General features: G+C 40.8%; 1 protein-coding gene across 2 annotated transcripts in view; it reads right to left on the reverse strand.

Annotated features, from left to right (window-relative positions):
* Nucleotides 1–7,292: 7,292 nt before the first annotated feature.
* The window catches only part of LOC148018023 (Ribosomal protein S5 family protein), a 29,125-nt gene continuing 13,584 nt past the window's right edge, over nucleotides 7,293–22,833 (reverse strand). For both annotated transcript variants that reach the window (XM_087661649.1, XM_087661650.1), the window contains exon 8: nucleotides 7,293–7,692. In XM_087661649.1, coding sequence (XP_087517775.1) covers nucleotides 7,570–7,692 — 123 coding nt within the window. In that variant the 3' untranslated portion in view covers nucleotides 7,293–7,569. The remainder of the gene's footprint in view (nucleotides 7,693–22,833) is intronic.

The following is a 22,833-nucleotide window of genomic DNA, read 5'->3' on the forward strand; positions in this document are numbered from 1 at the left end:
AAAACATTAAAGTTTTAGAAATCCATTACATTGTGATTTTGATGAATGTTCGTATGTATGTGCTTGCTATGAGATAATATGTTAAGATAGAGAGAGAGAGAGAGAGAGAGAGAGCACCATGTTGTAAGTGCTTCAAGGAAGGTGGTGTTTCACTTGATAGATGTGAAACAAGGGTAGTTCTATATAAATACATACATACAGAAATATACGTACTTTTATTCATGAGCTACGAGGCCATGTGGCAGAGAGTGAGACCCAAATAGCAATGTCCAAGAAATAGCATGCAAGTACCAAATACTATTGGAGAATCCAAAAGTGACAGATATAGATGTATCACAGCCACGAGATAAACATGTACATAAGCTAACTGTACATAAGAGATCTCCAAACACTTGTGAGACCTACCACACTGCAACCAACTCACTACTCATGAACAGTGAAAACTCACTACTCATGAACAGTGAAGCTCATTACATAATGAAACATGTATCCATGACAAACAAACTGTATGATAGGAGGAAGTACTGAAGAATCAAATATCAAATAGGGACCAGCCCTAAACTGTAAACAGCAGGTCTCTCCACAACCCTAAGTCAATGGCTAATCATCTCAACCTAGAATGAAGTCCAAGAAGCTGAAATGAACCTCTCCAAATGCTAGGCAAGTAGGAGGAGTGCCAGGGGCATACAGCTGAGGCAGAGAATGCAAGAACAGCCCCCTAAAATTGCACCACAGAGCATTGAGTTGGCCATGTGCTGCAATTCATTACACACAATGCCCGTTGTGCGCACACGCATTGGCTCATTAACTTTAGATGCAAATGGTTTCACATCCATTGCTTTAGATAATTACTTTTTCTTTAATGCAATAATTTTGAGATTTTTAAGAAAGCATTTTCCTTTATGGACTTTCCTATCTTGAGTGATGGACTTATGGAAATATCAAACAGAAGCCTAGAAACGTGGTCATAGCGACTAGAGGGGATGAGAAATACTAAATTACGATAATATCTAATACCTCACCAAGGTTTTGTTGTTTTGTTGTGGGCATTGTGTTGATGGAGGATGCTGCTAGCACCTCTCCTATTCTCACCACGGGCAGTGCATTTCTCTCTCGCCTTGGACCTCGCCTACGCGATGCCTTGGCCTGAAGCACCTCTGCCCTACACACCCCACCCTGTCTCAGCCATGTGCCCCCGTCCTGTCCCAACTCTACCTGCCCTCGCCCTATCCCAGTATTGACTGGACCTTGCCCTGTTGACCCGCCCTTGCTCCTGCAAACATGCCCTGACCTCGCCCCTCTGTCCACACTGCCTCTGCCTACGAGAAAATGGCTCTGCGCACCTGAAACCAGAAGACATGTCAGAATAGCACAAGAAATAGGGCATTTCCTCTCCTGGCAAAAATGGCCAATGTGGATGCCAAGATGGATAATCTCAAGAAGCTGCTGAAGGCATTGGTTTCCAACACAAAGAAGGCATTGGACAGTAGTATAAATCAGGTACAGTATAGTGCAGCCTATTAGTAGATAAAATCACCAAGCTTGAAGGCAAAGCGAAAGGATAGAGGAGTGAGAAGGCCGTGCTTATGGAAATTTAGTAGCTTAAAGAAGAGATTGCTGCACTAAAGAGTAATGATCAGGAGAAAGGGGAAATCCAAGAGGATACAATCACCGAAATCAAAGAGCAAATCCACAAAGCAATGGACCTCAAGCTTGAAGCCACACAAGAAGGATGGGTTGAGGTCATAAAGAAGAACATCAAGAAGGAAGTCGAGAAGAAGCATCACAAATAAGAGATACACAATAATAATACTACCCTTGAAGAAGAGAAAATGAGACAAGCAAAAAGACTAAATGTGAGGGTGAATGGTATCCCCAAAAAAGGAGGCTTAACACCCAAAGATGATGGTAAGGAGCTGTGCATATGCTTGGGTTACAAAGAGGAGGATCCCTTTCCCTTTAACAAAGCATAGAGAATTAGGAAAGAACCACAAAATACACACTCGTACTAAAGTTCCAGGAAGAGACAGCACAGAGAGCATTTATGAAGAAGACCATACTACGTGGACTCTTGGGGAATCCCATCTACTTAGACTTGGGTCAGCATCATGGAGCAAGGTCAGACTGCAGGTATCATAGGATGGATCAGATGATATATATTGCCCTCTGTTACTTTCCCCCAAGAGGATCAAGATATGCCACTGGGGAGTCAGTGCTAAAGGAGAGGGAGGGAGAAGGAGGAGTAGATGGAGAGTCCCCCTTTACATATTTATCAGATGAAATACTACATAACTTTAGACTAGGTGAGATCTTCTTGGTAGGGGAATTTCATGCCAGGACACAGAGCAAGCAGCACAACACAAGATTTTGAGAATCAAGGATGATTACAGGTGTTGAATGTAGAGGAGGTAGGCCCACACAAAGTATCAAAGCTCCACTAGAGGAGACAACACTAGATTCGGCTAGAACCTACTAGAGCCAGGGGCACGGAATCTTCTCGGAATCTACAACAGGATGGACTTGCTTGGTTCTGGAGCACCCACCTTCCAACCCAATGGGTCCAAGACAATGAACGTGCCAAGCTCTACTGAGACAGCAGAGTTAGTCAGTGCATTGACCATCCCCCCTTGTCCGATTGGAAGCTCTACTGAGACAGCAGAGTTAGTCAGTGCATTGATCATCCCCCCTTGTCCGATTGGAGCAGACTGCAACTACTTGTCCCTCACACTATCCTCCTCCCCACTTACACACACTCCTGCCACCATCTCTAGCCATCCTACTACTTTCTCCTTCACATAAGAGCTATCTAACATCTACAACCACCATGTATATGATGGGCTTTCACATCTCAAGCGTAATGCCCCTTTGGGGATACACACACCTCAGCTCACCTCAATTCTACATTCAGCCATCCTTCAGAGTATCCCACACTCGACATGCACTAATGGCTCTGCATGATATGGGACCATGCCCCAGAACCTGTCATATGATGATCAGTGTAAGGAGCTGTACAAATATCTTCTGACCCCAAGGGGATTAGGAGTTGGGGAGGCTCATAGAAGTTTGATTGCTGTAAGAGATGAGCATATGAAGAGGCACAGTATTGGGACCTATACCATTTATTTATGTGAGCAGAGATGCAGCCACAACTTGGTGCAAACTAAGGGAGCAATGATGGCCCACACCTATCAATGTCCCAAAGATATGGCATTTGTCTGTAGAGAGGCTATATGATCAATCACATCAGCCCCAATTCCTTATCCACTGGAGCCTTGCCCTACCACACCCACCTTTACACATGATATGGTCAAGAGAGCAATAGAGTGATTGCAAAATGGGCGGTCAACGGACCATACAAGTATATAAGGTGAGCCTTTCCTTTATGCTTTAGGCACCATGTCCCATCTCCTTGCCTTTATGTGTAATGGGGTTCTTGTGGAAGGCTTTCCAAACAAGTGGACCATACACACCATCCTACCTATCCACAAGTGTGAGACCCCTTAGATCTGAGGAACTACAAGGGCATCATGGTAGGTCATACATTGGACAAAATATATGGAGTAATATTGGAGGTAGAGCTTAGTGCATATGCAGAGAGAGAGGGCTTGAGAGCAGCAAGACATGCTAGCTTTAAACGGGATTTTTCTATACTTGATCACATTTTCACCCTCAAAGCCATGGTAGAGCAAGTGAAGATGAGGAAGAAGCTCTATTGCTGCTTTGTGGATTTCCACAAAGCTTCTGACATGGTTTCACAGGATAGACTATTGCAAAGGCTGCAGACACTAGAGATCCCATCATATATGATTTGGGGTATCTATGCGCTATATAAGAGGGTGACTGGTTGGGTAAGATGACCAAGAGGACTATCGGACAAGTCTCTGGTACTGTAGAAGTGAAGCAAGGATGCCTTCTCTCTCTCATGCTATTCAGATTCTACATTGATGAGATAAAGAGCCACATCATACGAGGAGAAGAAGGAGACAGAGTGGATATAGCAAGTACTTTAGTCTCCATTCTGCTTTATGTTGATTATATTGTTTTGGTCTCTGAGTCATAAGAGGATCTACAATGACATCTACATGCCCTTCAGGACTTCTATACACAGCGTGGACTGACAATGAATCTTGGGAAAACCAAGATTTTAATCTGCCACACATTAGCCCCTATGAGGAGGAGGTCAATCTTCACCCTAGGAGAGGGACAAGTGGAGGCAGTAGACTCATATGTTTACTTCAGAATCACCTTTACTACATCAGTAGGGACAAGGATATGCTGCTTTGGCCAGGTTGGAGCGATAGTGCCACCAAGCATATTTCATGGAGCCTCGCATATGAAGATGGCTAATTGATAAACTCGTCACACTAGCCATGATGTATGGTGCACCAATTTGGACCCCTGACTTGGCTACCTACTTGTGGAAACAATTTGAGAGACCACATGTCATCATGCTCTCACGGATGATTTGCAGCAAGCCATCAGTACCACATGAGATCATTAGAGCAAAGTTTGCTACACTCCCCCATGATGATAAAGGCTCTCTTCTAGGCCATCAGCTTTATCCACAGAGTGTGGCTGTGCATCCAAATCAACTACCCAAGAGAGCATCTGAGCTTCTCCACAACTCGCTCAAACAAGATGTGAGACCTCATGGTATGCACAGGTTGAGCAATGGCTTAGAAGTTCTAAGATTGACATGGGCTACCTCCCCCCTTCCAGTATGACCTTGACTCCCCCTCCATACCCCTCTCACACACTTTGAGAGGAACCTAGTCATGCAATAGGATATTTACCAGCTACAATATAGCATACATGGACCTCACCTCGACAGTTCCTCCATATGAAGATGTCCTACTATAGATACCATTTTTAGAGGAGGACTACAAACCGCTTCATTGTGAGACGTAGACATTTGGATGTATACATGTCACATGAGACGCAAGTTGCCATTGGCCAACTCGAGGTCTCATCCCATCAGCTTGAGATTGAGACAAGGAGAGAAACTCATATCCCTCATGCAAAGAGGTTATGTAGACTGTGTTGGGTGGAGATAAGACAACAAGGAGAAGTATGCATGCAAATGTAGAGCCTACAGTATGGTTTGCAACAAATATCCCCTATTTTTTAGGGGTGACTTTTCTCTTAGATATGTCACGGAGTCACAAAATCAGCACCAATTAGCCTAGTTCTTGATCTAGATCCAAAGGCTCTGTACATCACTATTATAGGATGGCACAACACATAGGAGAGGCAAGCAATCATGACCAACTTCCTTCTTCCATAGGATGACCACATGTAGAGTACCGGCACAAAGGGGAGTGACAGTCTAGAGAGCTGAGGAGGTCAGAGCAGTATGTCGACCACAAAGACCGGGGTAGCAAACACAAGCTAGACCAAAGAGAGATGGAGGAGATCCGCCGTCGATGCTACAACTAGTCCCTAGCAAAGATGGGAGATCAATCTAGATACTAACATACACCATCTCCTCAGGGATGTACGGCATAGTCAACCCCCGATTCCCACTAGATGGTGTCAGCAAATCCATATATTCCCCCACTCTCTCTCTATTGTACTCCTCACATCACCCTATATTCTATACCTTTGTAGTTTATGTCGACATTGTATATCACCATCACACATCACATCTTGCCATCACAAATGACATCTTTGTATATTACATTTTGATACTCAAGGATGATCATCATAGTGCATGGTTATGTCTCATAGGCTCATTTTGGCCTTAGTAGACGTTGAATCACACACACACACACACTCTCTCTCTCTCTCTCTCTCTCTCTCTCTCCAACCACCTAATCCCCCCAACCAAGAAAAGCACCCCACCCTATCCATTTATCCTTGTTTCACATCAATATGGTAATGGGAGCTATTGATCAATTACTGAATGGCAAGGCTTGGGATCATAATGAACTAGTTGCTAAGAAATTTTCACGTGTGAGGAGCATACTCAATCCTCTCCTAGCACCCATGCTTAATAGAGCTCTATGCAAGGGACTCCCATCTAGTTGGGCAACCAACACTATAGTACCCATTCACAAAGCAAGACATCCACAAAGCCCAACAACTATAGAATGATCATGATTGGCCACATGTTCATAAGATTTATGGTTATATTCATAACCATAAACTTTCAAAATGGACTAAAAACCATAGTAAAGAACAGCTTGACATGTTAGATCAAGGTGCTCTACTATTGACCATACTTTACGCTATAAACACACACATAAGAGATATTGCTACTCCAAGGATTTTCACAAGGCATTTACCTAAGTATCACTGGCCAAGGTTGAGCATCCAATAGAGATGGTCAAGGATCTGTGCACTATATGAGGTAGTGAGTAAGTAGGATATGCGTACTAGGTGGGATGTCTAACATTGTCCAAAGCACAATTGTCCTAGAACAGGGATGCCCATCAGAACCCCTCTTTGAGCTAAATATTGCTCACTTTACAAAAAGGACTAGAGCAACAATGGCATCAATTGCATGTCTCTTGAACCCGATCCTACTATAAGCAAACAACATTGTGTTGATATTACATCTCTTGAGGAACTACAGCAGTGTCTAATTGCCCTACATGCTTTCTACATAGAGAGGAGCCTTTGGAATCCAAAGGAGAGTAAGATCACAATATTTACTATCTCAACTTCTTCAACCATTTGAAGATCATCATTAGGCCAAGATACATGGATGTGCACATCATTTGGGATGTGGTGTGCCATAGGCCAAATGTAAACCTTGTTACAACAACTTCGAGTTGAGAGGTGAATATTCCAAAGACGCATGAGAGTACAAGATATGTCGGTGCCAATTGGAGGTGGAGACAAATTAACATTACATATGTAGATGCCCTATCTACTACGAATTATGAGTGCACCATCATTACCTTTTTGGCCTCCTTGGTCGATCATGGCTTTCCCTAATCAAGGTTTTCTATCTTCAAAGCTCCATAAACATCAAGATTTGCTGACCTATGCTTGTGCAATAAGGGGTGCACATGGCAGCAAACAAAATAAATAGATACCTCCAAGACCCCAACACCAAAATAGGCCTGATCACCTGCCCCAATGATGAAGGACCATGGGGGTAACCATGAATAGAACCACAAAGTTATGTAAGAGAACTTGCCTATTGATGAGTGGTGTTGCCTACAAGGCTATTTAGAATATGGGTCTCATATCCGTTCAGGCTAAGAGGACACATGAAAAAAATAGTCCCTTTTCCACACATTTGAAAAACACAACTTTTTGCTTTCCATCCTTTTTAACTCCTTATGTTGCAAACTAAAAGCTGAAAATATCAATGTCTATGAAAATTTCTTATGAAATATGGGGTTTGCAAAAGGAGGCTCGTAAGAGCAGCAAACCAAGAACAGAGCTTGAGAGAAGATGGGGCCTTGATAACATGCAGAAGTTGAAGCAAGGTGTTTCCCTTTCCATCACATCCCCCTTCATGGAGTAAAATTTGATTACCTGTCGAACTCATGCACTTGCTGAAGGGAGTATACTTTAAGAAACCACAGGAACTAAGCATTCAAAGTCATTCATCAAAATTTATAATATCCAGGAATTGAACTTTCTATACTCAGGAATGGGTTTCCCATCCTGATCAAGAATTAGATGCTTTTCTACAACTGCACGCCAATACTTTTCCTCGTACTCTTTGGGAGTCTTGATCTGCAAAGTTCCAAAAACATTTGAAGTTAGGAAACGGAAGCTTGCAAACATAAAAAATAAATTAAGTTGGGTGCATCATAGAGATTGATTTAGCACCTTCTAATTTAACAATGCAAAAGTGCTTTGAATTCTTGAACCTTTTTTATGACAGCAGGGCTGCATGACCTAGATAAACTTCTGTTTTCTGGTTAAAGACAAACTGCTGAAGAGTGATACAAGCTGTGTGTAGAACCTAATATTGTCTGGGACTTTGATTCCAGATTATGCATCTTAGCATCACCAAAGTACCAATCGACCTAGAAGCAAGACAATGCTGTAGCCAAAAGGGAACGCCCAAAAGCCTTACCAAAACACCTAAAACCATTACCAACATCATGCCTACACATTGTGATGGACCAGAATTTTGAACAATGGAACAAACATGTTGGGCAGAAACTTGTGGCATCCCATCTCTGAGTTTGACAGCCTATTGTAAATTTCTCGTTCAGTGTCCATAGTCAACAGGGTTGCTACAGGAGTAGACGAAAGCAGCTGGAAGGAAGCAGAATTGGCAACAGCCTTTTTGCCATTGCACATGGTCTATGTACCCAAGGGAAAAGGACCCTAGGATGGTGCGCCCACAGGCAGGAACCGTCTGGCCCAGCCTCTGCTGTGGCTGCTGCTATCAATGAGCCTACTCTTGCCTAACAAATCATTCCAGCATATGACACATTTCCATGTCATGCTAGGTCATGCCCAAATGTTACTAACACCTGCAGTAACCTTAAATCACAGTGAGGTTCTTATGGTTTCTCGCCTAGGGACCTATTGGGAATAAAGGGTCATCGTGCCTTTTATATGTGCACGGGTGTGAACACACCCTTAGCATATTTGTACTTTCATATATATCTATCTAAAACCTAAAGGTACACTAGTCTTTGTACTGAATATCCAGTGTGTCGTGTTCACTCTCTCACTCTCTACTGCTCTCAACTCCTCTCATCTGCATTCTCAGCTCAGCTAACGATAGACTGTTTGTCTACAAACTGGTATCAGAGCACGGAGTGCACGCTTTCCGAGATCAAACCTCGAGACAAAAGGAAGTCGATCAAGCAAGAGTCTCAGGCTCTCAGCTCAAAGTGGGCACCAACAGGCGACATGTCCGTTGTGTGTGACCAGGACAAGGCAACAAGGCAGGCGCCAAAAGACAGGGTCGGGTTGCAGGAAAACGTAGCAGGCAGCCAACGGGACCAGTCGGCAAGCAGGCGTGACCAGCAGGAGTGATGGGCAGGCGTGACATCGCGACGGGTCCAGCGGGCAGGCACACACTTGCATGACGGGCTGGCGACAGCAGGCATCAGGCACACAACGGTCAACGACACACACACCCCCCCCCCCCCCCCGTCAGCTGTTTTTTAAATTAAAAATTTTTCCCCAAATCTTTTCTTTCACCCCCTTTTTCTTTTGATGGTGTTCACGTGTGGAAGCACAATTTCCAAATCTATGCAAATCTGGCATGGAAAATTTGGGGCTTTTCTCGGATTTGGGGACTTTAATGCAAAACTGGACAATCTAACTCAGAAATTGCAAAATCGGTGCACATTTTCCAGGGCATTTGGGGTTTTTCACATTTTAGTGAAATTTTTTCAATTTCACAAAAATTTGTGCACACAGGACCCGAGAAATTTGGGGATTTGTCCAGATTTGATGCAAGCAAGACACAACAGTGATATTTCTCTCAAAAATTGCAGGAATTTGTGACATTTTGCCTCCGACATTTGGGGCTTTTCATGTACATGCAAGAATTGGGCTGAAATTTACCCAAATTCTTGACATTGATGCACATTGAACCCCGTGCAATTTGGGGATTTTTCTGTTTGGGCAAAATTTGTGCACCATTTGGCCATTTTATGTACATGCAGGTTTAATTCCATGCAATTTGGACACCCAGTAGCTGGAAAATTTTGGGGGTTTTGCCTAAATTGCTCTATTTTGGCAAAATTGGGCTTTTGACCGTGCTTGTCAAATTTTGTGCCCGTGAGCGCATGTACAACAAAAATTGCAGCTAAAATCTAGTGCTTCTGAAAATGTATTTGCAGATCTGAAATTTCTGCATTGTGGTTATTTATTGCTGGTTGGTACTTGTTTGTACCTTGGCCACTTGTGTGACAATTTGGGCCTGCATTTGCTGAATTTTTTGGTCACATTTGGACTGAAAATCATGGCTGGCAGCAATGACAGCAATCATCTCGTGCACATTAAGAGGCTTGAAGGAGCACATAACTTTGCAGTCTGGCAAAAACAGTGCTATAATATTCTGTTGCAGAAGAAGCAGGCAAAGCCGATTAAGACCAAAGGGGCAAAGCCTGCAAATATGGAACAAGAAGACTAGGATGAGTTAAATGAGCTTGCACGCTCAACCATCAAGCTATCCATTTCTAATGCCTTGTTGTTTAACATTGAAGGTTTGGATTCTGTCTATGCTATTTGGACTCGACTGGAAGAACTATATGTACAGAAGAGTGCCACAAGCAAAGTTTATTGGCCGAAAAAGCTTATGGATTTGCGTATGAAAGAGGGTACAGCAATGTCTACTCACTTGAGTGAGTTTAACTCCATTTTCAGCCAGCTGGTTGCCTTGAAGTTCATGATTGATGAAGAATTCAAGGCTACGTTCTTGCTTTGCACTCTGCCAAAGAGTTGGGATACATTCAAGACTCCTGTGAGCAATTCTAATGCGATCCTTTTGTATGCTAATATAGAGAATGCTCTACTCATGGAAGAAATGAATCGGCAAAACAATGCATCTAGTAAGTCTTCCAGTGCTTTGCATACTAGGGGGAGATCACAGCAGAAAGGCAAATCTGATAGCAAGGGACACAGTAAATCACGTGGCAAGGATGTTGAATGCCATCATTGTGGCAAGAAGGGTCACTTTAAACATGTTTGCTAAAAATGGAAGAAAGAGAAAGGAAAGGGCAAGAAGACAGATGATAGCAAGGAAGAGAAGAAAGAGAGTCAGCCTAAGAAGAGCAGTGTCAAAATTGAAGAGATGAATGTAGTCACTCATGACAATGACAATGGGAATGACGTACTCTTTGTCTCTTCACACTTTAGTACACATGCTTTACTTGCAGACACGAATGATGACATGCATACTTGGATTCTAGATTCAAGTGCTTCCTTTCACGTCACCCCTCATCGTGAGTGGTTTTTTGACTATATAGAAGGTCAACATGGTGTTGTCCATCTTGGGGACAACTATGCATGTGACATTGCAGGTATTGGTAGTGTGCAGTTGCAGTTTCAGCATGGTTCTGTCTTCACACTTCAGCATGTTCGGCATGTACCTCAGCTCAAGAAGAGCTTGATTTGCACAGGGCAACTAGATGACACTGGATTTCATACCACCTTTGGTGATGGGAAATGGAAGATCTGTAAGGAATCTAGAGTGATTGCCAGAGGTTGTAAAAGTGATACCTTGTATCCTCTCCATGTATGTAGTGTGTGTGACCATGTTGTTGCCGTGACCGAGCAGCCAAGTGTTTCTTTGTGGCAGCGCGAGTTGGGACACGAGTCAAACTTGAATGAAAATGCTTTCTCATTTGGATTACTTGCCTCGTCTTCGTTATGCTGATTTTGAGCATTGTAATCATTGTGTTTATGGTAAACATCCACAAACATCTCATAAGAAGTCTCTTTCGCTGAAATCTTATTCTCTAGAGTTAGAACATTCTGATGTATGTCAGATGCCACGGTTATCTTTAGGGAAAAAGAAATATTTTGTCACCTTTGTCAATGATGCTACATGGAAGATATAGGTTTACCCTATTCGTAGCAAGGACAAAGTGCTTGACAAGTTTCAAAAATTATTGGCATTGGTTGAGAATCAGATTGATAAGACACTTAAGTGTCTTCGCTCTAACAATGGTGGGGAATATGTGTCCAAGGCCATTCAAGCATTTTGTGACAACAAAGGGATAAAGAGGGAGTTCACTGCCCCTCATAATCCGCCCCAAAATGGTGTTGCAAAGCGTATGAATCGGCCCATACATAATAAGGTCCGCACAATACTGTCACATGCTGCTTTACCTCATGGTTTTTAGGCAAAGGCTATAATGACAACCATACACTTAATTAATCAGTCACCAAACAAGTCTTTGGGGGGGGGGGGAGGGTTTCCCCGAGAAACGTGATCGGGCAAGCCACCTTCATATGCATACTTGAAAGTGTTTAGCTGCGAAGCATTTGTACATATACATAAGGAAGAACGCAACAAACTTGAGCTAAAGTCTTGTAAATGTATTTTCCTAGGATATGGTGACGAGGGTGAAATGGGATATAGATTATGAGATCCCGAGAAAAGAAAAGTAGTACGCAGCAATGATGTTATCTTCTGAGAAGATCACATACACAAACAACCCGAAAGAACAGAGGAAGTCCATAGGGTTGTATTCCGGCAAAAAATACCTTTTGGACAGCAAAATGTACCCGCTATACAGCAACAAATACCAAATACCTGCTGTAAATGAGCCTGCAAATACAAAAAATAATGCTGGAAATGATCAGTCAGCCATTGCCCATAATGATAAGCCACTGGATGTGCAAGAACAGCCAAGACAACAAGCTGTTAATGCTGATTTGCAGGCTGAAATGCTAGGACAGCAAGCTGAAATGGAAATTTGCAAGCTCAAAAGTCAGCAAACAATGATCATTGGGTTAGGAGATCATCTAGAGCTACTAGACAACCTGATAGATTCCTTCCTGTTGCAAACAATGTGGCTGATTATGTCATGTTGATAGACTGTGGTAAACCGTCTTGCTTCAAGGAAGCAATGGACAAACAGGACAGCAAGAAATGGTATAAAGCCATGTTGTCAGAGATTGAATCTCTTGAGAAAACTGGCACTTGGGACTTGGTGTAGTTGCCTAAAGGATAGAAAATCCTTCCATGCAAATGGGTTTACAAGATGAAAGTCACTTCTGGTTCCTTGCCAAAGTACAAAGCAAGATTGGTTGCGAAGGGGTACAAGCAAGAACATGGAGTTGACTTTGATGATATCTTCTCTCCTATAGTCAAGATGACTACATTGAGAACCATTTTGGGCTTGGTTGCAGCTGAAGATATGGAGCTTATACAGATGGATGTAAAGGCTGCATTCTTACATGGTGATCTGCATGAAGACATATATATGCAACAGTCTGAAGGGTTTGTGAAAAAGGGAAAGAGAAGATGGTATGTAAACTCAAAAGGAGTTTGTATGGACTGAAACAAGCACCAAGAGAATGGTATCACAAGTTTGATACATTTATGCAGTCTCAAGGTTTTCATAGAAGTCAAGTGGATCATTGCTTATACACCAAGAAAGCAACAAATGGCAGCCTAATAATCTTGGTTTTGTGTGTTGATGACATGCTGATTGCTGGCAGGGATACTCGTGCCTTAGACTCACTGAAGCAAAGCCTTCATGGCAGCTTTGACATGAAGAATCTTGGTGATGCAAATCACATTCTTGGCATGCAAATACTCAGAGATAGGTCAAAAGGATTGCACTATCTATCTCAGCAAGAGTATATCTCCAAGGTTTTGCAATGTTTCAATATGGAGGAGGGAAAAACAATTGGGATTCAATTGCCTCCATATGTGAAACTCAGTGCAGAGGTGATGCCAGGAGGCATAGTCACAGTGGATTCTGTGAGATTTTACAGTGGATTCTGTAAAATTTATTTGTTGATCGGGGCTCGTATATAAGATGGATTCCTTATGCAAGAAGTTGACGAGGACGCATGTCCTTCTCGAGCGTTTTATTAATTAATGTGCACGTGGGTGATTTCACAACGGGTGATTCCACAAAATTCATATTAATTAATTAAGCTTTTACGAGTTTAGAGTGCGCACTCGAATTAAATTAAGGTTAGGACAGTGTTCCAACCTATTTTAATTATTTGTAGCTGAAGACTACTAAGTATTCACAATTGTTTGTTTATTTTATTTATAAATAATTGTGAATACTTCAGTTGATGTGTAGAGCAGGTAGCGGTGGCTTTGGATAGCACTAGGCGTTGGCATAAGTCCAAGCGTAAATTTCATAATTATAATTAGTTATCTTAAGTATAATATATAATATTATGTATTTATATGATATTGTATTATTAAAATTATTACTTTATTTGTAAGTTATAAGTTTAAACTTCTTTAGTAATAATTAGATCATTGTCCTTAGTACTATTAATTTATTTGTTTTTAATATAGATTATTTTAGAATATAAAATTTAATATATGCTTTTATTAAAATAAGCTTTCTTTATGAAATACCTTTCTATTTTCTTAATGTGGTTAAGTTTTAGAAGGCTTTTCTAACTTTCTTTATAAAAGCAACAGGATTACGCACAAAATAGAAAAACAAGGTGAAAACTGAGTTTTTTCGTTTGTCCCTTATCCCGAATCAGAATTTAGAGCTTCAAGAGTCATTTTGGAGATTTTGGCATGCTCTGGATGCGATGGTGATGTCAAAACGTCAAGATTCAGAGCACAGAATTTTCTGCAGCAACTGTAGCATATTATAGGATAACTTTTGACTCTTAAAACTTTGTATTTTAATTGATATTTGTACTTTCTTTTTAATTATATGTAAGATATGAATGCAAATATCCATGTAAAACTATAATATATAATTAAGGATGGCAAACCATGGCTTTTGCCATGGGGAAGGTTGGGCCCAATTGTGCGTTTTTCTCTTGTCTTTCTCAATTTATTGAGTTATTCAAATCCTCTTATGTATTATAATGTTATTTGTATTTAATAGTTGAGTTGTTTGATTTGTTAGAATTTTCCACTAAGTTCTATTATGTGTGTCATAAAGTTATTTATGATTTGTTTGATTTGTTAAATTTTTCCACTAAGTTCTATTATTTGTGTCATGAAGCTGTTTATGATTGAGATTTGATTTGCTAGATTTGCCACGTGTTTCGCTTCGTAACATTGGTATCCGAGCTTGGCTACGCTCTGAGTTTTCAATTGTATGATATCAGTGTATAAAGGCGAACATCGTGGAACACATGGCAAATCTAGTATATCAAATCTCAATCATAAATAGCTTTATGACACACATAATAGAACTTAGTGGAAAATTCTAACAAATCAAACAGCTCAACTATTAAATACAAACAATATTATAATACATAAGAGGATTTGAATAACTCAATAAATTGAGAAAAACAAAAGAAAAACGCACAATTGGGCCCAACCTCCCCCATGGCAAAAGCCATGGTTTGCCATCCTTAATTATATATTATAGTTTTACATGGATATTTGCATTCATATCTTACATATAATTACAAAGAAAATACAAATATCAATTGAAATACAAAGTTTTAAGAGTCAAAAATTTATCCTGTAACATGCTACAGTTGCTGCAGAAAATTCCGTGCTCTGAATCTTGACGTTTTGACATCACCATCGTATCCAGAGCATGCCAAAATCTCCAAAATGACTCTTAAAGCTCTAAATTCTGATTCCGGATAAGGGACAAAAGAAAAAACTCAGTTTTCACCTTGTTTTTCTATTTTGTACGTAATCCTGTTGCTTTTATAAAGAAAGCTAGAAAAGACTTCTAAAACTTAACCACATTAAGAAAATAGAAAGGTATTTCATAAAGAAAGCTTATTTCAATAAAAGCATATCTTAAATTTTATATTCTAAAATAATCTATATTATTAAAAAAAATTAATAGTACTAAGAACAATGATCTAATTATTACTAAAGAAGTTTAAACTTATAACTTACAAATAAAGTAATAATTTTAATAATACAATATTATATAAATACATAATATTATATATTATACTTAAGATAACTAATCATAATTATGAAATTTACGCTTGGACTTATGCTAACGCCCAGTGCTATCCAAAGCCACCGCTACTTGCTCTACACATCAACTGAAGCATTTACAATTGTTTATAAATAAAATAAACAAACAATAGTGAATACTTAGCAGTCTTCAACTACAAATAATTAAAATAGGTTAAAACAATATCCTAACCTTAATTTAATTCGAGTGCGCACTCTAAACTCATAAAAGCTTAATTAATTAATATGAATTTTACGGAATCACCCACGTATACATTAATTAATAAAACGCTCGGGAAGGACAGGTGTTCCCGTCAACTTCTCGCACGAGGAATCCACCTTACGTACAAGTCCCAGTCAACAAAGAAATTTTATAGAATCCACCGTAAAATCTCACGGAATCCACCGTGACTATGCCTCTTGGTATCAAGAGGATAGCCTACATCTGATGATGAGAAAGCTGAAATGGCCAAGATACCATATGCTTCAATTATTGGTGGTTAATGTATACTATGGTTACTACACGTCCTGACATATCCTTTGCAGTGGGAGTGGTTAGCAGATACATGGCAAAACCCTAGTAAAAAGCATTGGGAAGTGGTGAAAGATATTATGAGATACCTCAAAGGCACAAAGAATTTGTGCATCTACTTTGAAAGGCAGAAGACATCTGTCATTGGCTTTACAGATACAGACTATGCTGGTCATGTGGACTACAGAAAGTCCACTTCTGGGTATGTGTTTACCTTTATAGGAGGAGCAGTATCTTGGATCTCCATGCTGCAAAAGTGTGTTGCATTGTCTACTACAAAGGCAGAGTATGTGACTGCCACTGAGGCATGCAAAGAGGCTTTATGCCTTTCACATCTGGTGGGAGAGGTTGGCATTACAGAGTTACCGGTTCTCCATTGTGATAGTCACAGTGCTATCATGCTAGCACGGAATCCCGTCTTTCATACAAAGACAAAGCATATACAAGTGAAGTATCATTTCATTAGAGATGCACTTGACAATAAGAGCATTGAGCTTATCAAAGTGCATACAAATGATAATCTTGCAGATCTTCTCACAAAAGGTTTTCCAACAAAGCGGTTTGCTCATTGTCTACAGATGATGGGAGTTGGATAGGTATATGTATTTCAACTTTGTACATACCTAGACTTAGCTAATTCTTTTCTCCTCTTAAGGCACATTGCCTTTAGGTGGGAGGTTATTGAGAATAAAGGGCCATCGTGCATTTTATATATGCACGCGTGTGAACACACCCTTAGCACATTTGTGCTTTCATATATATCTATCTAAAACCTAAAGAGGTATACTAGTCTTTGTACCGAATATCCAATGTGTCGTGTTCACTCTCTACTAATCTCAACTCCTCTCATCTACATTCTCAGTTCAACAAACGATAGACTATTTGTCTACAGGACCTTCCAAAAATAGAAACTCACAAGTCATTAGACCTCTATAATTCTGCATGAACCTCTTAAAGGCTATGTGACTATGGTGTGCATGCATTCATGAGTTGCAAGCCTCAAGACCACAACCATGTTCACCTCAACAAGACCCTAACATGCACTCATGGGTTTCAAGCTTCAAGATCAGAATCGTGTTCACCTCGGTGAGCTTCCTCATAGGATGTTCTAGTTTTCAAGCTTGTTCACTAATAAATTTCGGCATCATAAACAACCACGTCACTTTTCAGTTTGCAGTGTCCAACTCCACATCAAGGAGGCATTTAGGGATTTTTGGTCCTTGGCCATTTTCTGGCCAGTTTAGGCAGACTGGTCTGACCTGATTTGTGATTGGACCAAATGCTTGCCAAACATGTGTCCTGCTGCCTATAAAAGCTCAAGACTCCACATTCTCAATTCTCATTGTTGGCCCAATTGTGGAGTAATTGCGCAATTAATTGATGGAGAATGAAAGACTAGGGCACTAGGGGTGGGTAATACTGGTTTAAATACCTAGAAAGCCCAAAACATAGATCAAAGGGAATCAATGCGAAGCTCATGAGGTGACTTGCAAATCCCTCCATGGAATGGGCGGACTGATCTCAGAATAATAACACCATCTTAGAAAATAATAATGAGATATAAGGTCATGGTTGCACAAGTTTATCCAAGTAGATATAGCAACCTATGACAATATAGAGTATGACACATCATGGAACAGATGGAATCAAGTTCAAGGCTTGCCCAAAAGCCTGGAACTTTGATTGAGGAACAGCCTTTGTGAAGAGATCTAACAAGTTCTCTTCAATACGTACGTAAGAAAACTATATATTCCTAGCTTGTCATCCGCTCATGAACATAATGGTAATGAACTAGGTTCCATGCAATGACCATTGCACTCTAGCTGTCAATATAGTGTGTCAAAGACATTTGGTACACATGAAGATCTACAAGTAGCTTGCCTAGCCAAACACATTCCACTATGGCTATGAACATTGTTCTACACTCAGCCTCAACAAGAAATAGCAATTATCACTGGTTTCTTGTTGAACCAAGAAAAAAGAGATGTACCCAAGAAGCAGCCATTGCCACTATGAGAGACACGGGTTTCTGAATACCTAAAAGTAATCACTATTTGAATATCATGCAAATAAAAATGAAGAATCGGCCTACTAGAAAGGCCTAGATCCTTGGTGCCTTTAAGATATCAAAAGACAAACCCCACTACCTACCAATAAAATACTCAACTAAGAGATAGCAAATTGAAGGTCTTGCCTCGTGCTTTTAAACAATGCCAATTTTCTATGAAACTGTGTTCCACAAGGGACAGGAAGTGTGAACAAGGACCTCACATGAATAAAACTAAATAATAATTTTTTAAGACAATTTGGAAAATTTTGTGTGTCAATAGGGTCAGAAAAGGCAGTAAGATGACACGTCATTTGTGCCCATGTGTCAAGAAGACTCTTTAGCATGATGAATCGTGAGAGGTGACCAAGGTGACGGGCAAACGAGGTGGTGATTGGGTGTGAGATAGGCAACATAACAATTGGTGATAGAAACACATTGTGTAGATAGTCATGTCTTTAATCGCCATGTCCCAAGCCTCAAGTTGAGGTAGATATCAAGCAAGAGCAACTGCAAGGCAATGCTTCAAATACATACGTAAACCTAGTTAGGGAAGTAAATGCACACAAAAGGGAGAGGATATGACGATCAAAGCTCCAATGTTGGGAGTAAAGCGCCATCGTGCCTTTTATATGTGCATGGGTGTGAACACACCCTTAGCACATTGTACTTTCATACATATATCTATCTAAAAACCTAGTGGTATACTCGTTATTATACCCACAAGTCGTGCTCACTCTTCTCACTACTCTGCACTTTCTCTCTGTCTCTGCTGCTGTGTGTAAGCATTGCGTGCCTTGATCCTCGCGCCACTAGGCGCAACAAACTGGTATCAGAGCTAGCAAGGAGCAAACGCTCCTCGAGACAGTTTAGGAGTTACAAGTGTCGTAGGTGGGCAGCAATTGGCAGATTTGACAAGCAGCAAACCACAGTTTGCAGTCGTCACTGCATGGCACACGACAAGTCATGGATGCTGGAGAGTAGGCGACTGCTGCTGCAGGCATTGCAGGCGCAACAAACGAAGTCAGACGGGCAGATGGGTAGAAACTGCATTAGGCGAAGTCAGACAACCTGACGACACACAACCAGGCGGACGAACAGCGGGCACGTCGACAGGAGCCACACGTCGGTTAGTGTCACGGCGGGACCAGCTGAGCGCTGACGGCGAGACTGAACGGCACGCCTTGGACAGGGTGACATTCAATCAACAACCTGCTCCACAGCCCCCCCCCCCCCCGGTCACGTTCCTTTTTTTTTTTTTAAAGAAAAAATCAGATTCTACCCTTCTCTTGACGAGGTTTCGTGCGCCGGGCACACCAAGGCCAGACTTGTGTAATTTTGACCCAGAAATTTAGGGCTTCTTCAGACTGAGTACTGTTCATGCAAAGTTGAGGCATCTACGTCAGAAATTGCAGACATTGTGCGCATTTGAATTGGGGATTTCGCCAAAATTATTGAAATTTTGCTAATCTGAGTGAAATTTCTCAACATTGGACCCATAAAATTTGGGGCTTTTCCCAGATTTCGAGAATGTGATGCAAGACAAGCAAATTTGTCTCAAAAATTGCAGGAATTTGTGAAATCTTGCCTCCGACATTTGGGGCTTTTAATGTACATGCACCAATTGGGCTGAAATTTACCCAATTTCTTGACATTGAGGCACATTGGACCCCGTGCAATTTGGGGCTTTTGCAGTTTGGGCAAAATTTGTGCAACATTTGGTCATTTTATGTACATGCAAGTTGAATTCCGCACAATTTGGACATCAACACTTGTAAAATTTGGGGGTTTTGCTGAAATTGCTTTATTTTGGCAAAATTGGACAGTCCTATGCATGACAGAGGAAATGCAGATGTGTATTTGATGCTTTGAGCACAAAATTTTGGGGCTTTTGACCGTTCATGTCAAATTTTATGCCTGTGGGTACATGTACAACAGAAATTGCAGCTGAAATTTTGGGATTTCTCATGTTAATGTGATGCACATGCCCTTTGGAACAGCTGTAATCAGTTGGATAATGCTGTAGCACTTGGTTTGGTGCTTCTGAAAACTTAATTATAGATCTGAAATCTGTACTTTTGCGTGGTCATTTATTGCTGATTGGTACTTGTTTGTACCTTGGCCACTTGGGTGACAGTTTGGGCCTGCACTTGCTGGTTTTTTTGTCACATTTGGGCTGAAAACCATGGCTGGCAGCAATGACAGCAGTAATTTGATGCATATAAAGAAGCTTGAAGGCGCACATAATTTTGCAGTGTGGCAAAAATAGTGCTACAATATCCTGTTACAAAAGAAGCAGGCAAAGCCGATCAAAACTAAAGGGGCAAAGCCTGCGTACATGGATCAGGATGATTGGGATGAGTTGAATGAGCTTGCATACTCAACCATAGAGCTATCGATTTCTGATGCCTTGCTCTTCAACATTAAAGGTTTGGATTCTGCGTATGCTATATGGACTAGACTAGAATAACTGTATGCACAAAAGAGTGCTGCAAGCAAAGTGTACTGGCTGAAAAAGCTTATGGATTTACGTATGAAAGAAGGTATAGCAATGTCTACTCACTTGAGTGAGTTTAACTCCATTTTCAACCAGCTGGTTGCCTTGAAGTTCATGATTGATGAGGAATTTAAGGCTACTTTCTTGCTTTGCACTCTACCAGAGAGTTGGGATACATTCAAGACTGCTATGAGCAATTCTAATGTGATCCTTTTGTATGCTCATGTAGCGAGTGCTCTACTTATGGAAGAGATGAATCAGCAGAACAATGCATCTAGTAAGTCTTCCAATGCTTTGCATACTAGGGGCAGATCACAGCAAAATGGCAAATATGATAGCAAGGGACGCAATAAATCACGTGGCAAAGATGTTGAATGCCATCATTGTGGCAAGAAGGGTCACTTTAAACGTGACTACTACAAATGGAAGGAAGAGAAAGGAAAAGGCAAGAAGACAGATAATTGCAAGAAAGAGAAGAAGGACAGTCAGCCTAAGAAGAGCAATGTAAAAATTGAAGATGTGAATGTAGTCACTCATGACAATGACAGTGGGAGTGATGTACTCTTTGTCTCTTCACATTTTGGTGCACATGCTTTACTTGCAGATACAGATGATGACATGCATACATGGATTCTTGATTCAGGTGCTTCCTTTCATGTCACCCCTCATCGTGACCTCAATTCTTGTGGCCTTAATTATCCCCTAAACCCAAGCTTATATTTTCCATGTTTTAAGTAACCACTCCCTAATCCCCTTTATCCACTTTTATGGCTTGCCTGCCCTGAGCCCTCCCGAGTCCCAGGCTCCCCCTCGGGCCTCTATCATTGAAATGCACTCCTATCTTATCCCCTTCCTTATAAAGATTTTTCAATGTGTCCCATTCTTCACCTTTAAGGACCTCTTCACACTTTTGTATGGAATGAACAAGGCCCAATCGCCCAGTTTGACCAAACATGCTTTGGGAGATCCATCCGGAGTCTCAAGTCCTGACTCCTAAGTTCCAAGTTCCAACTCCCGGAGTCCCGAGTCTAGACACAATTCACAAGAGAGAGAGAGAGAGAGAGAGAGATTATTTGATCTATTACAATTTGGTACATCGATTGTAAATTATAATGAAACTGGATGGCATAATTCAGGAATGTAATTATTGGTGATTATTGATTTGCATAATTCATAGATGTATCATGTATGTAGACTCTAAATTATTACATGCTATAAACATAAGTAAATCTAAATTTAATGTAGTCTTCATCTTATAGGACTTTCCATTGGATATTAAGGGTGAGGGCTTGAGAATAGTGACTTTGTGGGGTGGAGGTGGTTCATAATCTCAAAGGGCTTTGACTATACGATACTCTTGCTTTTGAGATCAAGGTACGAGCTCAAAGCTTTCTCTCTTTGTTTTTTAAAGCACTATAATAATAGTTCATGCAAAATAATACTTTATCATGTATGTGTTTTAGTATAGATTCTCAATGGCACCCAAAAGAATGAAGAGGCAAAAGACTCTGAAAGCAATGTTTGGTTGCGTAGCTCCCTCTCAGGTTATTGAGGAAGCTGCTAATTGTCCTCTTGATTTTGATCTTAATGATGATTTGCAAGAAGATTTAGATATGCACGGTTTGGAAGGGTCAACTTCCACACAAAATGCTAGTAATATGCATGGCTTGGATGGGGAATCTTCTTTGGAAAATGAAAGTAATGCTTCAAATGCTCAAGGAGAGCAAAAGCAAGGTTCAGTAAGGAAATTCAGAGCCCAATGGAAAGCAAAGTTTCCTGGGCTCAAATATGTTTTGCGGGATGGTGAAAAAGGAGTTATGAAATGCGAATGGTGTGAGATGTACAAAGTGTCAGGTCCATGGGGTATGGGAGATGGATGTATTACTATGCAACATGATGCTATCAAGGTACATGCTTTGTCTAGCAGCCATAAAATGGCAATGGCCAAGTACACTTGTACAGTGGAAAAGAAAGCAAAGCCAATTCCAGTGCACATTGCATCAATAGATTATGCAAATAAGGCAAGGATCATTACCACCATGAAACTAATGTATTATGTTGCAAAGAAGGACAACTCGATCACCTCATTTGAAGATCTTTGTGACTTGGCTATGTCTCTAAATGTTCCAAATATGCCAAGGACTACAGAGTACTCTTCCTATATAAGTCGGTACGCAGGCATTGAGTTTCTTTTAGCGATGTCAAGTCAATTGTTGGAGATGCAGATTGTATCT

This window comes from Lygodium microphyllum, chromosome 21 (assembly GCF_053477565.2).
Source record: "Lygodium microphyllum isolate KBCC chromosome 21, Lygodium_microphyllum_v1.1.10, whole genome shotgun sequence".
NCBI lineage: Eukaryota > Viridiplantae > Streptophyta > Polypodiopsida > Schizaeales > Lygodiaceae > Lygodium > Lygodium microphyllum.